A 19,236-nucleotide genomic window follows, 5' to 3' on the forward strand; every position below is an offset into this window, starting at 1 on the left:
CAAACCTGCACGTTTGTGCACATGTACTCTAGAACTTAAAGTATATTAAATTTAAAAAAAAAAGAAATTTCCTTGTTTAAAAAAAATCCAAATCCTGGCATTGTCCAGAAAAATTTAACAAGTTTATTTATAATTATCATAAAGTTGAATTGCTGAAACTTGTTCACTGAAACATTTTGATTTGCATTAATGCTTTATGTTTCCACATTTATATTAAAAATTTACACACAAATAAAAATGGAAAAACTGCCAAAAAAAAAATCAAGGAAACGTTTTCTTTACATTTACTGGTTAATTATAAGGAATACAAACGAACAGCCAGAAGAAGAGACACAAAGCGTGAGGTCCACAAAGGTCCTTTTTAAGAGACAGGGTCTCACTCTGTCATGCAGGCTGGAGTGCAGCAGCGTGAGCATAGCTCACTACAGCCTCAAACTTCTGGGCTCAAGTGATCCTTCTGCCCCAGCCTCCAGAACAGCTAGGACTACCAGTGCATACCACCACACCCAGGTAGTTTTACTTTTTGCACAGATGGGGGGTCTTGCTATGTTGCCTAGGCTGGTCTCAAACTCCTGGCGTCAAACTATCTTCCTGCCTCAGTTTTCCAGAGCACTTGGGTTATAAATGTGGTCCACTGCACCTGGCCCCCGATCTTGATGGGGAGCAGGTTTCTGCATGTGTGTCAACCCCAGCTCCTTGAGAGTGCGGCCTGAAGTCCTTGGTCCCGGAGGCTCGGCAGGAAATATGACAGTGACTGCATAAGCTTGTGAGAACCTGTGGCCAGGCAGCAGCAGCCATTTGGCCAGGTCTTGTCTCCTGCAGCCCTCCTGCCCAGTACCCAGGCCTGCTTGTATTCCCCCACACACCCCACCCATGCTCTCCCTCTTGTTGGTGAGTGTCACTCAAGCCTCTGCCTCAGAAAAGCCCCCTTCAGCTTCCAAGTCGGACCAACTCCTCCTCCAGGTGCAGGTCCAGCGATATATCTCCCTCGCCCCTCCCCAGCTTGCACAGGTGAATGCTTTCTGCATCCTGAAGGCATTTTGTTTGTGTCTTTTAATCTGGCTGTGCTATTGTTGGTGTTTAACAGTCTCCCCAGCCACACTGGAAGCTACCAGAAGGTACTTTTCACTTGCCCGTGTGTTTTTCCCAGTGTCCATCAGAGGCCTTTGCACAGGGTAGGCGTCAAATGGCTGTTGGGAGCAGCTGAAGGTCACACATCCCATGAGCGGGCAGCAGGGTCAGAAGTGACCCCCGTGTTGCCTGAGCAAGACTCCCCCCTGCCCTGTGCCCTCCGCACCTCCGGCCTGCATGTCCCTGTGGCCTCTTAGGGGCACATCTCCCGGGGCTGGGTCAGGAGGCCTGCGCGGTTGGCCTTAAGCTGTCACACACCTAGGGAGATGCTCCTGTTTCTGGGAACCTTGGCCCCCACCCCTGCGAACTTCGGTAAATGTGTAACTCGACCCTGCACCGGCTCACTCTGTTCAGCAGTGAAACTGTGCATCGATCACTAAGACTTCCTGGAAGAGGTCCCAGCGTGAGTGTCCCTTCTGGCGTCTGTCCTTCTGGCCAGCCTGTGGTCTGGCCACGTGATGTAACCCCCCTCCAGCCTGTGCACAGGCAGCCTGGGAACGGCTTCATCCCCACCCCTCCGATATAAATAGGGCCTCGTGACCTGGCCAGGGGAAGAAGCTGCCATTGATCTGGGTACTACAGCAGAAGGTAAGCCGGGAGCCCCCTCAGCTCCTTCTCGGCCTTGTCCCTCTCAGATGTAACTGAGCTGTGGGCCGGGAGGAGAAGGCTGGGAGGGGCACTGGTGATGCTGAAGCATCTCTCCCCTCCCATAAGACCAGTCATCTGGATGCAGGCTTCCCCCACTCAGTGCCCACCCAGGGTCTTACAGGAGGAGCTGCTCCTCCTTAGCAATAGGACAAGATGGTCAGGTCTTCCTGCTTCTGCTGAGAAGAGTTAGGGTCCTCAGGGATGGAGCAGACTGGCACAGGAGCAGAGCCATCATGGTCAAGAGTCCACCAGGTCCTCTTGCCATCAGGAGGAACAGCAGGGCTTGTATAGGAAGTGGGGCCGCAGGGAAGGGCTGAGCTCGGTCAGCCCCCAGCTGGGATCCCCAGAGTGGTCACCCTACCCCTCCCTCGAGACAGATTCCCTGACTGTGTGTCATCAGGCTGGTCACTGTCTCTCTGAACCTCGATTTGCTCACCTATAAAATGGGACTAGTAACGATGCCTGGGCTCCCTCTCTCAGGGGCTCTGGTATAGCTGAAGAGAACTAATATAACATGAAAGTACTTTCTAAGGTTTGGGATAAGCTAAAAGGCAGATTCCAATTTTATTCCAGGGCAGCGTAGATTGGTGCTTAAACTTGTGACAGAGTCAGAGGGCCTGGTTCTGAGTCCTAGTTCTGTCTCTTCCCAGCTGTGTGACTTTGAACAAGTCACTGCACCTCTTTGTTCCTCTGGAAAACAGCAGGAACCAATTCATTAACTGCTTCTCCAGGATGCATTAGGTCCCAGGGACTGTCCTGGGAATGTGGGCTGTATTAGGAAACAGCGGGAACCCTGCTCTGGGGCTCACATTCACGTCAGGGCAAACAGACAAAGACGCTGGGGAGCACAAGTGCATAACTACATGGTACAGAGGGTTAGAAGGAGGGAAAAGGGGAGCCGGATGAGAGAGTTGAGAGTGCCCGGTGTGGTGGGGAAAGCTGCAGGGTGAAATACGGCATCAAGGAAACCTCAGGGAAGGTGAGGACTATGATGAGGTCAGAGGGGTTGATGTAAGAACGGTGTCCTGCAAATGACAGGCACCACGGGAGCGTGAGCCATCATCTTCACCTTTAGCATTCAGCATGGGGGAAGTAGGGAGACATAGAAGGGGCAGGTGCTGGCGAAGAGGCAGGGGCAGGAAGGGAGAAGGCGGAGGGGCGCTCCGGGCAAGGGTGTCAGGCCCGCCACCCCAGAGCACCATTACTCCCAGGACGCGGCTGCGTGCAGACCTGGAACCAGCCTAGGGAGCAACCACAGATCACAATTGAGAACAAACGACAGTCTCTGCCTTAAAATTGGCCCATGGAGTTGCGTCTCTGGAGATGGTACCTGCGCAGGAGCAGCACAGTAAGTGGGCTGCATCGACCAGCACCATCCAAACCCCGAACAGTTGGCGCTTGTCAGGCAGGACTTCCAGCAGTCGGTTCCCACAGGTTTCCCCTGATGACCTGATTTGATGTGACTGTCTAGATTAGGTGTGAACTGGTGGCTTAGGCTTCTCTGCACAGAAAGGCCTGCAAGCAGCAAGGAGAGTTTTCTGTTTTTCCATGTCATGTGGCTCTTCCTGAGAACAGCGGATGGAGTCAAATGCACGGGGAGTGGGGTGAGGTGGTAGCTGAGGTCAGAAGTCAAAGTCTCTTTGAGAACAGCGGATGGAGTCAAATGCATGGGGAGTGGGGTGAGATGGTAGCTGAGGTCAGAAGTCAAAGTCTCTTTGGCATTTGAATGACTGAAGCAGAACGAAACACACCAGGTACTTCAGCAGTTGCACCGTGTTGAGGGCAGGTGCTGGTTACCGGTCTGGGTGGGGGAGGCCAGCTGCTAATGTAAGAATAATGACTGGGTGTGCTTAGGTGAAGCCGAAAAGTCTAGGCATCAAGGTGGCCTCGAGTCAGTGATGACCTGCTACAACGCCAAGGAAGCCTGGCGTAGCCCTGGGGGGACAGAAAAGGCTAAGAAGTGATGATATTGCAGTACACTCCCTCCACAAGAAATGAGCGAGGTGTGGTGCAAACTGTTAGAATTGAATGATTCAATAGAACCAACGTTCATCCCGTCAATCAAGGAGAGTCAGATGAAATGAATTAGCAGATGAAATGAATTAGTCAGATGAAATGCATTAGCAGGGCCAGCCCAGGAACCTGGTCTTCTGGGGTCTCAGGGTCGTTTTCATTTGCAGCAGCTGAGGCTGAAGCCCAGTTGCAAAGCCTTTGAGAGAACATGACGCCGGACCCATGTCTAAGGCAGGGGTTCTAAACCCTGCTTACATATCAGAGTCACCAGAGAAGTTTTTTTTTTAATTTTTTTTTTTTTTTAATCTAAGGAATCCAAGAATCAGTGGCAAGCCATGCTAGGTGTGCATGCCTTTGGGGCTCTGCAGGGGATAGCGCTATGCAGGGATGGTTGAGAGCTGGTTTTGGGGTCGAGACATGTGGAAAATACTTGGGCTTTGGGTTGAGCCTGTGGTGCTCAATCCTGGCTACATATTAGGACCACAGGGAGATGAGAAAACCATTCCCAGCCCTCACCCTAGGGCCCTTGAGTGAGCATCTCAGGGGTCTAGGAGGCCTCCACAAAGACCTACTGATTGGCACGTATGCGTTTTTCTAGGAGAGAACTTACAGCCGCAGGCAGGAGCATGTCTTAGTCCGCTTGGGCTGCCATAAGTACCACAGACCGGGAGGCTTCAACAACAGAAATGCATTATCTCACAGTTCTGGAAGCTGGAAGCCCAGGAGCAAGGCCTCAGCAGAGCTGATTTCCTCTGGGGCCTCTATCCTTGGCTTGTAGACGGCCGTCTTCTCTCTCTGTCCTCACATGGGCTTCCCTCTGTGTGTGTCCGTGTCCTCGTCTCCCCTTCTCATAAGGACACAGGTCATATTAGATCAGGGCTCACCCTCATGGCCTCATTTTAACTTAATCATCTCTTTAAAGATCCTGTCTCCAAATAATGGTCACATTCTGAGGTCCTGGGGTTGAGGACTTCAACATATGCATTGTGGCCACTGGGGGAGTTAGGACATGATTCAGCCTATATTGGTGCATTTTGCACTTGGATCATGTATGTATTTTCCATGGAGTTTAGAATCCATTTCTTTTCTTTTTTTGTAGACATGAATGGACTTATTCTGGGCTAAATGGTGACAGAGAATATTGAGACAATGAAAAGTCTGGTTAGATGGCACTTAACGATCAGTTAATAATCACCTTTCACCCTTTGCAAAATGATATTTCAGGGTACGCAGAAGCGAGCGCCCCAGTCCGAGATGGCTCCTGCCAGCGTGAGCCTGAGGGCCACCATCCTCTGCCTCCTGGCCTGGGCTGGCCTGGCCGCAGGTGACCGGGTGTACATACACCCCTTCCACCTCGTCATCCACAATGAGAGTACCTGTGAGCAGCTGGCAAAGGCCAATGCTGGGAAGCCCAAAGATCCCACCTTCACACCTGTTCCGATACAGGCCAAGACGTCCCCTGTGGATGAAAAGGCCTCGCAGGACCAGCTAGTGCTGGTCGCTGCAAAACTCGACACCGAGGACAAGTTGAGGGCCGCGATGGTCGGGATTCTGGCCAACTTCTTGGGCTTCCGTATATATGGCATGCACAGTGAGCTATGGGGCGTGGTCCATGGGGCCACCATCCTCTCCCCAGTGGCTGTCTTTGGCACCCTGGCCTCTCTCTACCTGGGAGCCTTGGACCACACAGCCGACAGGCTACAGGCAATCCTGGGCGTCCCTTGGAAGGACGAGAACTGCACCTCCCGGCTGGATGCGCACAAGGTCCTCTCTGCCCTGCAGGCTGTACAGGGCCTGCTGGTGGCCCAGGGCAGGGCTGACGGCCAGGGCCAGCTGCTGTTGTCCACGGTGGTGGGCCTATTCACAGCCCCAGATCTGCACCTGAAGCAGCCGTTTGTGCAGGGCCTGGCTCTCTATGCCCCTGTGGTCCTCCCACGCTCTCTGGACTTCACAGACCTGGAAGTCGCTGCTGAGAAGATTGACAGGTTCATGCAGGCTGTGACAGGATGGAAGATTAGCAGCCCCCTGATGGGAGCCAGTGCGGACAGCACCCTGGTTTTCAACACCTACGTCCATTTCCAAGGTAAGGCAAACCCCTCTGCCGGCTCTGCCCTAGGACTTAGTTTCCAATGCGTAGCTGAGCTCAGCAGGTCAGGCCTTGGAGATGGGCAGGGGCAGCCCTGCGGACATACCTGGTGGCCACCCTCGAGGAGTGGGGAAGTGGCTGCTCCGCTGGGTCCCTGGATGGATGTCCACCTCCCGGACCTGCTGCCCTACTATGTGCACGACTACACTACATCCTTTCTTACATCATTTAATCCCCTTATGATGGGATGCAGAGGTATTTGTGCCTTTGTTTACCGGTAAAGAAATAGAGACTTGGAGAAACAAAGTGCGTTGCTCAAGATGGCACAGCCACCAGTGGGGGTCCTGGGATTTCAACCCATATCTCCTGGCCCCACAGCCCAGCTCTACGCTCAGAGGGTACAGGTTCTTATCTCTGGAGGCCGTCAGGCGCTGGGGTCCCTGGCCTATGCAGAAATAAGCAATTGGCTTGCTTAAATCCCTTTCATGTTAGGAGGGGCATTACTGCAAACCCGTACTACAAAGATTGTTGATTTTTCGTTCTTTTTTTTTTTTTTTAATTGAGACAGGGTCTCGCTCTGTCCCCCAGGCTGAAGTGCAGTCGTGCAATCATTGCTCACTGTATCCTTGAACTCCTGGCTGCAAGCGATCCTCCCACCTCAGCCTTCCAAAGTGTTGGGATTAAAGGCATGAGCCACTGCACCCAGCCAAAGATTGCTTAAAGCATTCTTTTAACAAATACTCAATGAGGATTTGCTACTTGTAAGACCTTAAGCCTGGCATCTCAGGGGAGGCCGGAGGAGGGTTGTATAGGCCCTGACTCCAGGCTTTTAAAGGTCAATGGGCAAACGCCTAGGATATGGAGCTGCAGGGAAACGTGCTCCACAAGGTCCTCAGGGAGGGCTCGGAGCCCGCAGAGGACAGAGGTCACTGGGGAGTGGAGAGCAGGCCTCACCTGGCAGTGAGGGGAACAGGGCTGGTGAAGCCAGGAGCAAGCATGATGAGCCCAGCCTGCAGAGTTTGGGGCAAGGAACAAGGATGGGGTGTTTGGCTTGGCATGAGTGTCGAACCAGAAAATGGGCCTGGGGAGGGCAGAGCTGGAGGCACTTTGAATGCCATGCCAGGTAGGTGTGGGAATGGGGATGCGTTCGTTCAGAGGTCATCACGGAAGCCTGCCGTATGTGGACTGGAGGCAGGGAGGGTTGTTTGAAGGTTACGCAAGAGTCCGGGCACACAGTCACGGGAACACACGCTCAGGGAGCAGCTCGGCGAATCCATGGGCGGGGTGGGGCTGAGAGGTGTGTTTGAGAGACATTGATGAGGCTCCGTCAAGATGTGTAACCTCATGAGGGACAGAGAGCCAGGCGGGCGGTGAAAGACAGGACTGTGGAGAAAGAGGTTCAGTGGCGCGTGGTGATTTTCTTACCATGACAACATCCTTGAGGTCTCTCCCTTCGGGTTCAGGGGAGGTGATAGATGGGGAATTGCTCAACCCTGGCACTGACTGGTCACAGGGGCAGAGGCCAGCCTGAGGGTTGCCCGGTTGAGGGTGGCAGCACACTGTGCAGGGCAGAGTGGGGACACATGGGCTCAGCCTGCTGAACCTAGGAGGAGTGCTGGGAGGAGCGCTCACTGAGAAGGAGGGTCCTGCAGAAGGCAAAGGCAAGAAAGCCAGTGGCATCTGAAATGGGTCTCCCTTCGAAAGAGAGCCCATCCACCTGACCCAGACCTCAGAGCCAGGCCATGAGGAAGAGGAGAAAGAAGAAAAAAACCAGTGACATCTGGACTCAAAGGAAGCCCGGCATCCTCGCTGGCCTCCACCACATGCTGCCCTGACCCTGCCCCACTTCCTAACCTTTGCTGGTCTCAGTGTCCATCAAAGGAGACAGCCCCTTCCTGCCCACATGGCCTGTCCAGTGAGGAGATTGGAGGCTGTCTCGGGACCTCTAGATTCCCCTTTAGCAATGATGTTCTATGTACATGACCTCAGCAGGCAGCTAGATGTGTCCCCCTAGAGAGGACCTGAGGATCTGGGGCACTATGGGCTCCAGGGCACCCTTTGCCCAGCACCTGCTGTGCTGCTGAGCATGGGACGCTGGCCCCGGCAGTTTCCATGATGCCAGCTGACTCGAGCTCGAGAGATTTAGCTAGCCTTTGGATGAGAATGGTGAGCTGTGTGTGTGTCAGATGAGCAGAGGGAAGAGGGCAGCCACTCTCATGTCAAATTCCAACGTCTTTTGGGGGGCAGCTTCCCTTTTTTGGTTTAGTTTGTTGGAAGAAAAGAATAGTCCCTTTCCCCCCTCTAAACTAAAAGCCTCGCCAGCCTGGGTGGGCAGCACCGAGGTCCCTGCAGGGAATGTGCAAGGAGAATCTTGCAGTTTCCCGCTTATGTGCCCTCCGAGACTGAGTGCTCCGAGGACTGAGGATGAGGAATATGCCAGGTCTGCCACTGCCTTCTCACAAGACCCAGACCCAGGGGAGGCACAGCCATGCCCAGCTCCCACCTGCCAGTTCTGTCCTCCCAGCTTCCCTACTTTCCTGCTGGAAGCTCCGATTCAGTACAAAGGGAGACCCCACTGTTTCTGAACCATCTCTACTCAGACTCCCAAGCGCCACGTGCCCAGAGGACTGCTCTGTGACAAACCCATACACAACTTCACCCTCTTCTCCTAAAAACAACTGCAAAATGGGCCTTTCAAGGTGAGTGGGAGGACAGCTGAGGGCATCCTGTGATGCACTAGTGTAAGGTCGAGGCAGAGGGTGGGCTGCCGTCATGGAGAGACCCTGCGTAACTGCTTCACACACAAGTTTGTGTCCTTCTCCCATGCCGCGCTCTCCCGAGTTCTCTGTCTTCTCCACGGCCCTGTGAGCGGGGCCGGGGGTGGGGAGAACAGAGGGCTCACCCCTGTCCCCAGGGCCCAGTGTGCAAATCCATTCGTCACAGCGAGGTCTTGTGAGTCTCCCCAGTAGCAAGGGCTGCTGAAGAATGGAGCCCTCGTTCCCGGAGCCTGCGTGGCCAGCTCTGTATCCTGTGACTGTGATGGGGGAGGGTGGGGGCCACAGGACAGCCGGCAGGCTCTGCCACGGCTGGGGCTGGACATGGATTAAAAAGTGAGCATGAGCAGGGGCCTCTAGGAGCAGTGGGATACTGCAGTGGTGGCTGCGTGTCATTCTACATTCGTCCAAACCCACAGAATGTAAAACACCAGGACGGAGCCCCAAAGAAAACCATCAACTTTGGGTGCTGAGGACGTGTCAATGCAGGTTCATCAACTGCAATAAATGGGCCACTCTGGTGTGAGATATTGATCATGGGGAAGGCTGTGTGTGGGGGGGACAGGAGTTATATGGGAACTTTTTGTACTTTCTGCTCGATTTTGCTGTGAACGTAGTCACTCTAAAAAATAGTATCTCTTAAAATTTTTAAAAAGTGAGTATGTCAAATCACAGCCTCTGTGTCAGGACAGATGTAGGTCTGAGTTGACCTGGTAGGTATCAGTGGCGTATGTCCCTTAAGGTGACAGACGCAAACCCCCGGTTCAGTGCCTGGCAGGTTATATATGTCTTCAGCAGGTGGCGGTTAGGGCTGCCTCAGTGAACTCAAATGGCTGTATTTTGCAGGAAGATTTGAGCTACACTTGGGGTCCTGTGGCAAGGAGAATACAGAGTGGCCTGGGGCGGGCCAGGGAAGGAGGCTGAGGCAGGGAGAGGGGCAGGATCTGGGCCTTCGGTGTCTGCCAGCCCTCGTCCCTGCCCCTGTCCCGGCTGACTCTTCCCTCCCTGTCTCCTGTCTGGATTTCAGGGAAGATGAAGGACTTCTCCCTGCTGGCTGAGCCCCAGGAGTTCTGGGTGGACAACAGCACCTCAGTGTCTGTCCCCATGCTGTCTGGCGTGGGCACCTTCCAGCACTGGAGCGACGCCCAGGACAACTTCTCGGTGACTCAAGTGCCCTTCACTGAGAGTGCCTGCTTGCTGCTGATCCAGCCTCACTATGCCTCTGACCTGGACAAGGTGGAGGGCCTCACTTTCCAGCAAAACTCCCTCAACTGGATAAAGAAACTGTCTCCCCGGTAGGAGCCTCCTGGTCTCCCCTGGAATGTGGGAGCTGAGCTGTCCTTCTGCCCAGGCTGGGGGTGGGGTAGGGAGTAGACACACACGAGCTGAGCCTTGGGTGCAGAGCAGGGCAGGGCCGCAGTGGCATGGGGCTGGGCAGGCAGCCTGTGTGTTTGTCCACCAGCTCTCCATCCACCCAGCACCCAGCTCTCCAGTTAGTGTCTGTCTTTCAGGTGCAGGCAAGGTAAAGGAGGGGAGGAAGATGCTTTTTCTATGCTTACATTTGCCTGGTGGTTTTGGAAGGAGAGAATACATTGCAATCCGCTCTCTGAGAGAGGAACTTTTTGGCCCCACACCTGACACACAGCACATCTGTGGCATCCAAGAGCTTCTTGGAAATGACTTGCCAGGAGGGTTTGGACTCCATGTGATCAGGGATGGGGCCTTCTCAGGGAGCGTGCCTTGACTCCAGAACGCCCTTGCTGGCGGCTGGTGGCTGGGTGGGGATAGGTGTCATTAGCACCTCTTTCCTGCTGCAATTCCCTTCCATAGAGCCTTGGACTCAACCTACACATCCCCCAAGATCATCGAGGCCTGGAAATCTGATCCCAGAGGCAGGCAGGCATTGAGTGACACGATGGTTTCTTGACATCAGCTCTGGATGCTTTTTATGTTTTAAAAATTATGGTGGTAAAATATACATAACAAAATTTGCCATCATAACCGTTTTCGAGTGCACAGTTCAGTGGCACTAGGCACATTCACACTGTTGTGCAGCCATCACTGCCGTCCATCTCCATTTACCTTCTCATCTTCCCAGACTGAAGCTCTGCCCTGCTGAAACACTAACTCTCCATTTCCCCTTCCCCTGGGCCCCTGGCAAGCACCACGATGTCCTCGAGGTTTACCCATGTTGTAGCACGTGTCGGAATTTCCTTCCTTTTGAAGGCTGAATAATATTCGCTTGCATGTGGTTACCACCTTTTGTCTATCCACTCGTCCATCGATGGACACATGGGTTGCTTTCACCTTTGAGCTGCTGTGACTGGTGCAGTGTACCCTGTAAACATGGGTGTACTGTCAGCTCTTATAAGTGCTTGATACATCACCGGAAATGTCCATGGGCTCTGAAAGATGCCAGAAGATGGAAGAGGCTCTATCCGAAGATCAATCGAGTTGACATAGCAATGTGTCCAGCACAAGTTGACACTGTACCCTCCCGTCTCCCTCCTTTTCATGGGTGTCTTTTCACCAAGAACACTGCTGTTGCAGTAGTAAGACACAGTGCATTATTTAGAGAATAGCATTTTAAAATTACCCAAGTAACACACCTTCAATGCAGCCAATCTAAAAACAGAATGCACCAAAGGACAACCATTCGTAGGTCCTCATCGGTAAATGTTCTTTGTCCCTGTCATGGTATTTCAAATGACATGAGCGTTTTTTACTGTAGGTTTTGCTGAAATTTTCCCCAAGGGGGAGGATGACCTAGTTGGGTGGGAGGGCGGCAAACATCCCTGTTGTCAGGGTTGGGTGCAAGGAGCATATGCCCACCTGGCCTCTGGGGGAGCCCTCGCTGTGTGGCCTGGAGCCTTCCTAACTGTGCCTCATCTCTCCAGGGCCATCCACCTGACCATGCCCCAACTGGTGCTGCGAGGATCTTATGACCTGCAGGACCTGCTTGCCCAGGCTGAGCTGCCCGCCATTCTGGGCACCGAGCTGAACCTGCAAAAACTGAGCACTGACAACCTCAGGGTGGGGAAGGTACGCCCGAGCCTGTGTCTGTGCCTGACCTGGGTTCCGAGTGTTCACAGGGTGGGAGGCATGGATGGAAGGGACACAGAGGAGGCTGTGGGTGGGGCCAGCAGGGCAAGAGGGAGAGGAGAGTAGGGCCAAAGGTGGGAGAGAAGTGGCCAGAGCATTCTGGGGCTTTCCAGGTGCAGAGCAGCAAATCCCTCGCCTGCTCCGCCTCCTCCTGCTGGGGGTGTGTTCCATGGTCCTGCTCGGCCTTGCCTTGCCTTAGGGTCCTCCAGGGACCCTACAGTGGAGTTGAAACCGGGATGAAGAGAGTGAGCACCCTTGGACCTGGTGCCCTGGGTCCGGCCCCTTCTTCAGGGAAATGCTGAGCAGCGGGCAGAATGTCCCCCTGCCATGCGGCACCATGCACATCTGTGGCTACCAAGGGTGCGCCTGGATGCTCTGGGCCCTGTGCTCGGTGCTGGGGAGAAAGTGGGAGTTCCTACCGGGGCCAGTGGGCTGAGCCCTCTGTGCTAAGTTAGCTAAGTCCTGGCACTGGTGGGCCATGGCCAAGGGAGCCAGGAATTCTGCCTGGAACAGCCGGGCGGAACGTGAAGATGGGAGGACGTGAGGGGCGTGGCAGGGAGGAGCCGTTCGTCACTTTGGCCACTGTGGCCGAGTAAGGGTCATCTACACAGACACACCCTTGCCTACACTGAGGGGCAGGCATACACTGTGCATCCTCCTGGCAGACTGGACAATGTCTCCCTCCAGGACAGTGCACATCACAGAGGTCCTGAGCCCTCCCTGGCCCTCTAGCCCTCAGCACCCTGGGTCACCCAGTGCGCCCTCAGAATGACCCTGATGTCTGCCGCTTTGCAGGTGCTGAACAGCATTTTTTTTGAACTCGAAGCGGATGAGAGAGAGCCCACAGAGTCTACCCGACAGCTGAACAGGCCTGAGGTCTTGGAGGTGACCCTGGACCGCCCATTCCTGTTTGTTGTGTATGATCAAAGCGCCACTGCCCTGCACTTCCTGGGCCGCGTGGCCAACCCGCTGAGCCCAGCATGAGGCCAGGACCCCAGAACACAGCGCCTGGCAAGGCCTCTGCCCCTGGCCTTTGAGGCGAAGGCCAGCAGCAGATAGCAACCCTGGACAAACCAGCGATTTGTCACCCCCAGTCTCCCACCTTTTCTTCTAATGAGTCAACTTCGAGCTGGAAAGCAGTCGTTTCTCCTTGGTCTAAGTGGTGCTGCGTGGAGTGAGCAGTAAGAAACCTGTGGCAGCACAAATGCGCCTCCCAGGTTGCTGGGTTTATTTTAGAGAATGGGGGTGGGGAGGCAAGAACCAGTGTTCAGCGCCGGACCACCGTTCCAAAAAGAATTCCAACCAACCAGCTTGTTTGTGAAACAAAAAAGTGTTCCCTTTTCAAGTTGAGAACAAAAATTGGGTTTTAAAATTAAAGTATACATTTTTGCATTGCCTTCAGTTTGTGTTTAGTGTCTTGAATGTAAGAACATGACCTCTGTGTAGTGTCTACAGTAGCTTAGTTTTTTCCACAGATGCTTGTGATTTTTGAACAACACGTGAAAGATGCAAGCATCTGAATTTCTGTTTGAATGTGGAAACCATAGCTGGTTATTTCTCCCTTGTGTTAGTAATAAACGTCTTGCAACAATAAGCCTCCCAAGATTCTATCTTTCATTTAGCAGCCAAACAGATGTATACAATTTAGCAGATAGACTGTGCAAACGAAAGTGCTTTCCTGGACTTTGGATGGAATTTCCATGGGAGGCCTGAGCCAGTACTTAGCAGTCCTTTGAAGTTTTAGGTGATGCTTTTCTCTGGACACTTCCATTGGTAAGCAGTGGTGGCCATCTGTGTGATGGACAGGGGGTGGGAAGAGGGTGACAGGGAAGACCCCATACCCCATATGGCACCTGGGAAAGGAGCCAGGCAGACAGGACTTCTTCCATCCTGGTGACACAGGGCCAGACTGCTGCTGGTATTGTGCTCCGGGAGTGGAAGGTAGAGAAATAACTTCACAAATAAATATTTGCAATTTTTCCCTATCTGTTGAGTGCCTCCGCCTGCTCCTCCTCGATGGGATTAGGCTCACAATTTGGAATCTTGGGGAGAGCCAAGGAGGCGGTAGGCACCCAGCAGGCCCGTGGCCATCAGCTGATAGCAATGGTGATCCTGTCCTACCTATGTGTGTAAGGCATTCGATCTTCCTCCCTTCCATTCATATTGCAATAAATAAGCAACCGTAGAATGTGTTAGCTATTGATCAGACCTAAAGTGAAATCTGCCACGGGGATTACAAATCTCGGCTTCTCCCCTCACATTTCCGAGAGTCTTCCCCTGATTTTGAACACGTCTCCCTAGCTCAATGTCAAGATGAGGGGATTCTGTCGGCAACAGCATTGCCCTCAGTTGCTTCGTCGTAACTCCCCGTCACCAGTTTTATTCAGTTACCTTCCAGTCCCACTCTCAGTGCTTCCTGGCTTGCTCTGCCCCCAAAGTGGGTAGAATTGGCACACATGGACTCTCCGAAATGGCTGCAGGACGCCAAGTTTCTCGGGAGAACTGGAAGTACAGAGACCAGAAGTGCCTTAAGGTCTCGCTATTCAAAGTGTGGCGCTTGGACCTGCAGTGGCAGCAGCTGCCCTGGGAGCTTGTTAGAAGGCAGCTTCTCACGCCCCTCCTGGACCTACAGAGTCAGAATCTGCAATTTTACGGGAGGTCCAGGCTTGGAAGTTGCTAGTAATGACCTGAGACAGTGCAGCCATGTGCTGGAAAAACAGAGCATTTAAGTTTGTGACTTTATTTTAAAAGGCAGCTGGCAGTCAATGAACCACTTTCTTCTACTTAGTGGTGGTTGGCTTTTGGAAGTTGCTAGGAGTATGAAGTTGCCAACCAGCACTGTTCTCCCGCTGTTTTCTGTGCGCTTGTAAATGGGAAGCTGGGTCAGGATAGATCTCTCAGCTATTAGAAAGATACAAAATACTAACATTTTGCAGGTTACTTAACACACACACGCACACACAAAATTCATTCCACAGGTCAGTTTCTCCGAAACATTTTTTCACTAAATTCTAAGTGTTCCTGGAGTTGCAAGTGCCTGTCTCCTAGACTAGGCAATTACTCAGCAACTACAATCACTGTCAATCTGAGATTTCAGCTGCGCATGAGACCATGGTCAGGGGATGCTTTGAACAGTCTTTGAGGAAATTAGTGAGTTTGAAAAATGGAAAGTTTTTTTACTCACTTGGCAGTAAAACCTGATGGGGACAGACATCAGGCTGTTTAAGATTCTCAGAAGAAAAAGTTGATAGTGTGAATATTCCTCAATTTGCTGCACAAAGATGTACGTGTGATTATAAGGTGTTATTCCAGAAGCCCCTGGGGGTGTTATGGGATATACACTATATGGGCCACTTTACCTTCCTAAAATCTGAAAAATTCCAACTACTGAAACATGGACTGAAGGTTTTGAATAGTGTATGGTGAATTTGAATACCATTCCATGTGATTTTTTTTTCTAGCAGACTTTAGTTTTTTAGAGCAGTGTTAAGCCCACACCAAAACGGAGAGGAAGATACAGCAATTTCTCATATACCCTCTATTCCCTTCCAGTCTCCCCACCTATTGACATCCCCCACCCAGAGTGGTCCATTTCTTACAACCCACGAACCTACACTGACACATCATTATTACTCAACATCCATAGTTTACATTAGGGTTGGCTCTTGGTGTTGTACATTCTCTGGGTTTAGACAATTTTCAGGAGTTTCACTGCCCTGAAAATCCTCTGTGTCCCTCTATTCATCCCTCCTTCCCTCCTAACCACTGGTAACCACCGATCCTGTTCCCATCTTCTCCATAGCTTTGCCTTTCCCACCCAGGATGTCATACAGTGGAATTATTCAGTATGTGGCCGTCCCAGACTAGCTTCTTTCACTTTAGTAATATGCATTTAAGGTTCCTCCATGTCTTTTCATGATAGCTCATTTCTTTTTTATTGCTAAATAATATGCCATTGTCTGGATGTGTCACAGTTTATTTATTCACCTACTGAAGGACATCTTGGTTGTTTCCAAGTTTGGGCAATTGTGAATAAAGCTGCTATAGACACCCATGTGTGGGTTTTTGTGTGGACATATTTACCCCACACAATTTTTAAAGTTGCACAATGATCAGAGATGTTCTGAGTGACTCTGATGGACCCATAAACATGTCAGTGACTCTATCACTTCAAGAGAGTAGGGGTCTCAGGGCCCACACCCCTGAACTTGAGTAGTCTTATTCTTCTGTTAAGTTAGCTGAATCCAGGCGAGGAGTTTATGACTAAGTCCTCAAAAGCCAACACAACAGAAACAAAAATTGACAACCGGTACTAAGTAAACTAAAGAGCTTCTGCACAGCAAAAGAAACTACCAACAGAGGAAACAGACGAACTATAGAATGGGAGAAAATATTAGTAACTATGCATCCAACAAAGGTCTAAGATCTAGAATCCACAAGGAACTTAAACAAATCAACAAAAACAACCCCATTAAAAAGTGGGCAAAGGACATGAATAGACACCTCTCAAAAGAAGACACACAAGCGGCCAACAAATATGAAAAAATGTTCAACATCACTAATGATCAGAGAGATGAAAACCAAAATCACAATGAGATACCATCTCACACCAGTCAGAATGGCTACTATTAAAAAATCGAAAGAACAGAAGATGCTGGTGAGGCTGAGGAGAAAAGGGAACACACACACACCGTTGCTGGGATTGTAAATTAGTTCAGCCCCTGTAGAAAGCAGTTTGGAGATTTCTCAAAGAACAAAAAAATAGCATTACCGTTGACCCAGCAATCCCATTACTGCATATACACCCTGAGGAGAATAAACCATTCTACCAAAAAGACACATGCACTCATGTTTACCACAGCACTACTCACAATAGCAAATTGATCACATGGAATCAATCTAGGTGTCTATCAGTGGTGGACTGGATAAAGAAAATGTACATATACACCATGGAATACTATGCAGCTATAAAAAAGAATGAAATCATGTCATTTGCAGCAACATGGATACAGCCAGAGGCCATTACCCTAAACGAATTAACGCAGGAACAGAAAACGGAACACCACATGTTCTCACTTATAAGGAGGAGCTAAACACTAGGTACACATTGGGCCATAAATATGGGAACAGCAGATCCTGGAGACTCTAAAAAGGGGAGGAAAAGAGAAGGTCAAGGGTTGGAAAACTATCTACTTGCTACTATGTTCACTATTTGGGTGACGAGTTCCACTGAAGCCCAAATCTCAGCGTCACACAATATATTCATGTAACAAACCTGCACATGTACACCCTGCAGCTAAAATTAAAAACAGGAAGTTAGGTGGAGAGAGTGTCATCCTTCGAGGCTTGCTTCTACGTTTTGTGAGGTGGCTTCAGGGCAGCCCTTTACATCAGGTTAATTTGGCTCCACTGCTGGGGCCATACTCCCACCCTCCACGTCTTTCCACTCTGGACACACTTTTCTCGGGCCCGTTTTGCTCTGGGGCTTTTTTCTACCTGCTCCTTTCCGGGAATTCCTTCCTTGGCCTTGACAACCTCTTTACACAGGCAGGCTGGTCAATACCCAGCTCCAAAAGCAAAGCGACACTCCAGAGACCTCTCTCTTCTCCATTACTCTGCACCCCCAGTTCCAGCCTCTTCAGTGTCCCCAAACTCCACACTGCCTCCTCTCAGGGAATCGGCTGGGCTCTGAATGTTCCTGTGCATCCAGAGACCCTCCATGCGAGACCCTGGGCCATCGCAGGACCCCCCACCTGCCCCTTCTCTCTAGGACCCTGCACTTCCGGCATCCAACACTGGGCGGCGCTGTTTCACACAGTGTCGATTTTCAGTTGTTTAGCATGGGAGGGTCAATCAGGTCCCAACATGCCATCAAGCTGGATTACACAAGAGATTTAAACAGTCAGAATGCCAGTCTGAAGATTAATAATCCCCCCCTTTTTTTTTTTGAGATGGAATCTTGCTCTGTTGTCCAGGCTGGAGTGCAATGGTGTGATCTCTGCTCACTGCAATCTCCACCTACCGGATTCAAGCGATCCTCCTGCCTCAGCCTCCCAAGTAGCTGGGAATACAAGTGCCCGCCACCATGCCCCGCTAATTTTTGTATTTTTAGTAGAGACAGGGTTTCACCATATTGGCCAGGCTGGTCTCGGAACTCCTGACCTGAGGTAATCTACCAACCTTGGCCTTCCAAAGTGCTGGGATTACAGGTATGAGCCACCACGCCCGGCCAATAATACATTTTAGTTCAAGATTAGTGAGAGCTAAGGAAAAATGAGAATGCTGATTGTTCTGAAATTCAGTCTCCACACGAAAACCAGCTGAGGGTTGAATGGAAAATGGAGAAATTTTCGCAATCAAATGAAGGTAACCCTTCCTTCACTGAACAATTCACAGATGTTCACAGCCATCCAACACGAAGCTTAGTGGCTGATCAAAAGTAGCAGGATATTTTCAGGGCAAACACTGAGACTCACAGGCAGCACCAGGACTGTTTGCACATCTCAAAAGACAAGCAGCGTTTCCCTTAGGGTGCTGAGGCTGAGGTCTTACATGGACAGAGGATTGCCAACTGGCAAAGGCCTGCTTTTCACAAACTGCTGGAACTGACTGGATTGTCTGGCTGCTGATAGGGAGGGAAAGATCCGCCAGATGCATTCAGATGCCGTGAACAGAGAAAATAACACTGCCTTCTAACGTGGACCCCTAACAGATCTTGTTTAAGAATCTAACAGTTCAGCATCTGCCGTTGATCACTGCTTTTGAGTTCTGAGACATCAACATACTATAGAGATGTCCACGTTGTCAATGACTCAGCCATGCTGGCTCCAGTTACCGTACCACCAGAGCTGTTGTTGCTGCTGGAGTGACATCTAGACCCGAGTACCAGAGAGCTTCATGATTATCTCAAAAGGGTCCCGCAAAGGAAAATCAGCCCTTACCTCCTGCACCACAGTTCCTGAGTGACCATGCTTTTATTCCATCGCTGGGATCATTAAGCCATGGGCAGCACTGTTTGGTGTCTGTGGGGTTCCCATATGGGCAACTCCATAGAGCAGTTCTAGGGAGCTGCAAGGATTACCTTTATTGATCCCAGATCAGAGACTGGGGAGTTTGTCTGCAGAAGTTCCAAATCCTTTTTTTCTTTCTCTCCTTTCTGGACACGCAACTAAAACTACAGTTCCAGGCCCCACATGCCTGAGCTCCACACACTGGAGTGAGGGGGAAGGATTTTTTTTTTTTTTTTTTTTTTGAGACGGAGTCTCACTCTGTCGCCCAGGCTGGAGTGCTGTGGCCAGATCTCAGCTCACTGCAAGCTCCGCCTCTCGGGTTCACGCCATTCTCCTGCCTCAGCCTCCCGGGTAGCTGGGACAGGCGCCACCACCTCGCCCGGCTAGTTTTTTGTAGTTTTTAAATAGAGACGGGGTTTCACCGTGTTAGCCAGAATGGTCTCGATCTCCTGACCTCGTGATCCGCCCGTCT

General features: G+C 51.3%; 1 protein-coding gene across 2 annotated transcripts; it reads left to right on the forward strand.

The window, feature by feature from the left end:
* The first annotated feature begins 1,201 nt into the window (after positions 1-1,201).
* Positions 1,202-13,354, forward strand: AGT (angiotensinogen (serpin peptidase inhibitor, clade A, member 8)). 2 transcript variants are annotated; one of them, XM_011933319.1, is made up of 6 exons: positions 1,202-1,719; positions 5,017-5,181; positions 5,266-5,875; positions 9,680-9,947; positions 11,550-11,694; positions 12,550-13,354. In XM_011933319.1, the coding sequence occupies exons 2-6, from the start codon at positions 5,047-5,049 to the stop codon at positions 12,736-12,738; spliced, it is 1,347 nt and encodes a 448-aa protein (XP_011788709.1). In that variant the 5' UTR covers positions 1,202-1,719; positions 5,017-5,046; the 3' UTR covers positions 12,739-13,354. The 2 variants fall into 2 exon arrangements, with proteins under 2 accessions (XP_011788709.1, XP_011788708.1); XM_011933318.1 differs by having other exon boundaries at positions 5,017-5,875.
* Positions 13,355-19,236: the final 5,882 nt, after the last annotated feature.

Source organism: Colobus angolensis, unplaced genomic scaffold (genome assembly GCF_000951035.1).
Source record: "Colobus angolensis palliatus isolate OR3802 unplaced genomic scaffold, Cang.pa_1.0 Scaffold126, whole genome shotgun sequence".
Lineage (NCBI taxonomy): Eukaryota > Metazoa > Chordata > Mammalia > Primates > Cercopithecidae > Colobus > Colobus angolensis.

Coding starts and splice junctions, on each gene's coding strand:
- AGT (XM_011933318.1), top strand. CDS start 5,047: ATGGCTCCTGCCAGCGTGAGCCTGAGGGCCACCATCCTCTGCCTCCTG. Junction 9,948..11,549: donor ATAAAGAAACTGTCTCCCCG/GTAGGAGCCTCC, acceptor TCATCTCTCCAG/GGCCATCCACCTGACCATGC. Junction 11,695..12,549: donor ACAACCTCAGGGTGGGGAAG/GTACGCCCGAGC, acceptor GCCGCTTTGCAG/GTGCTGAACAGCATTTTTTT.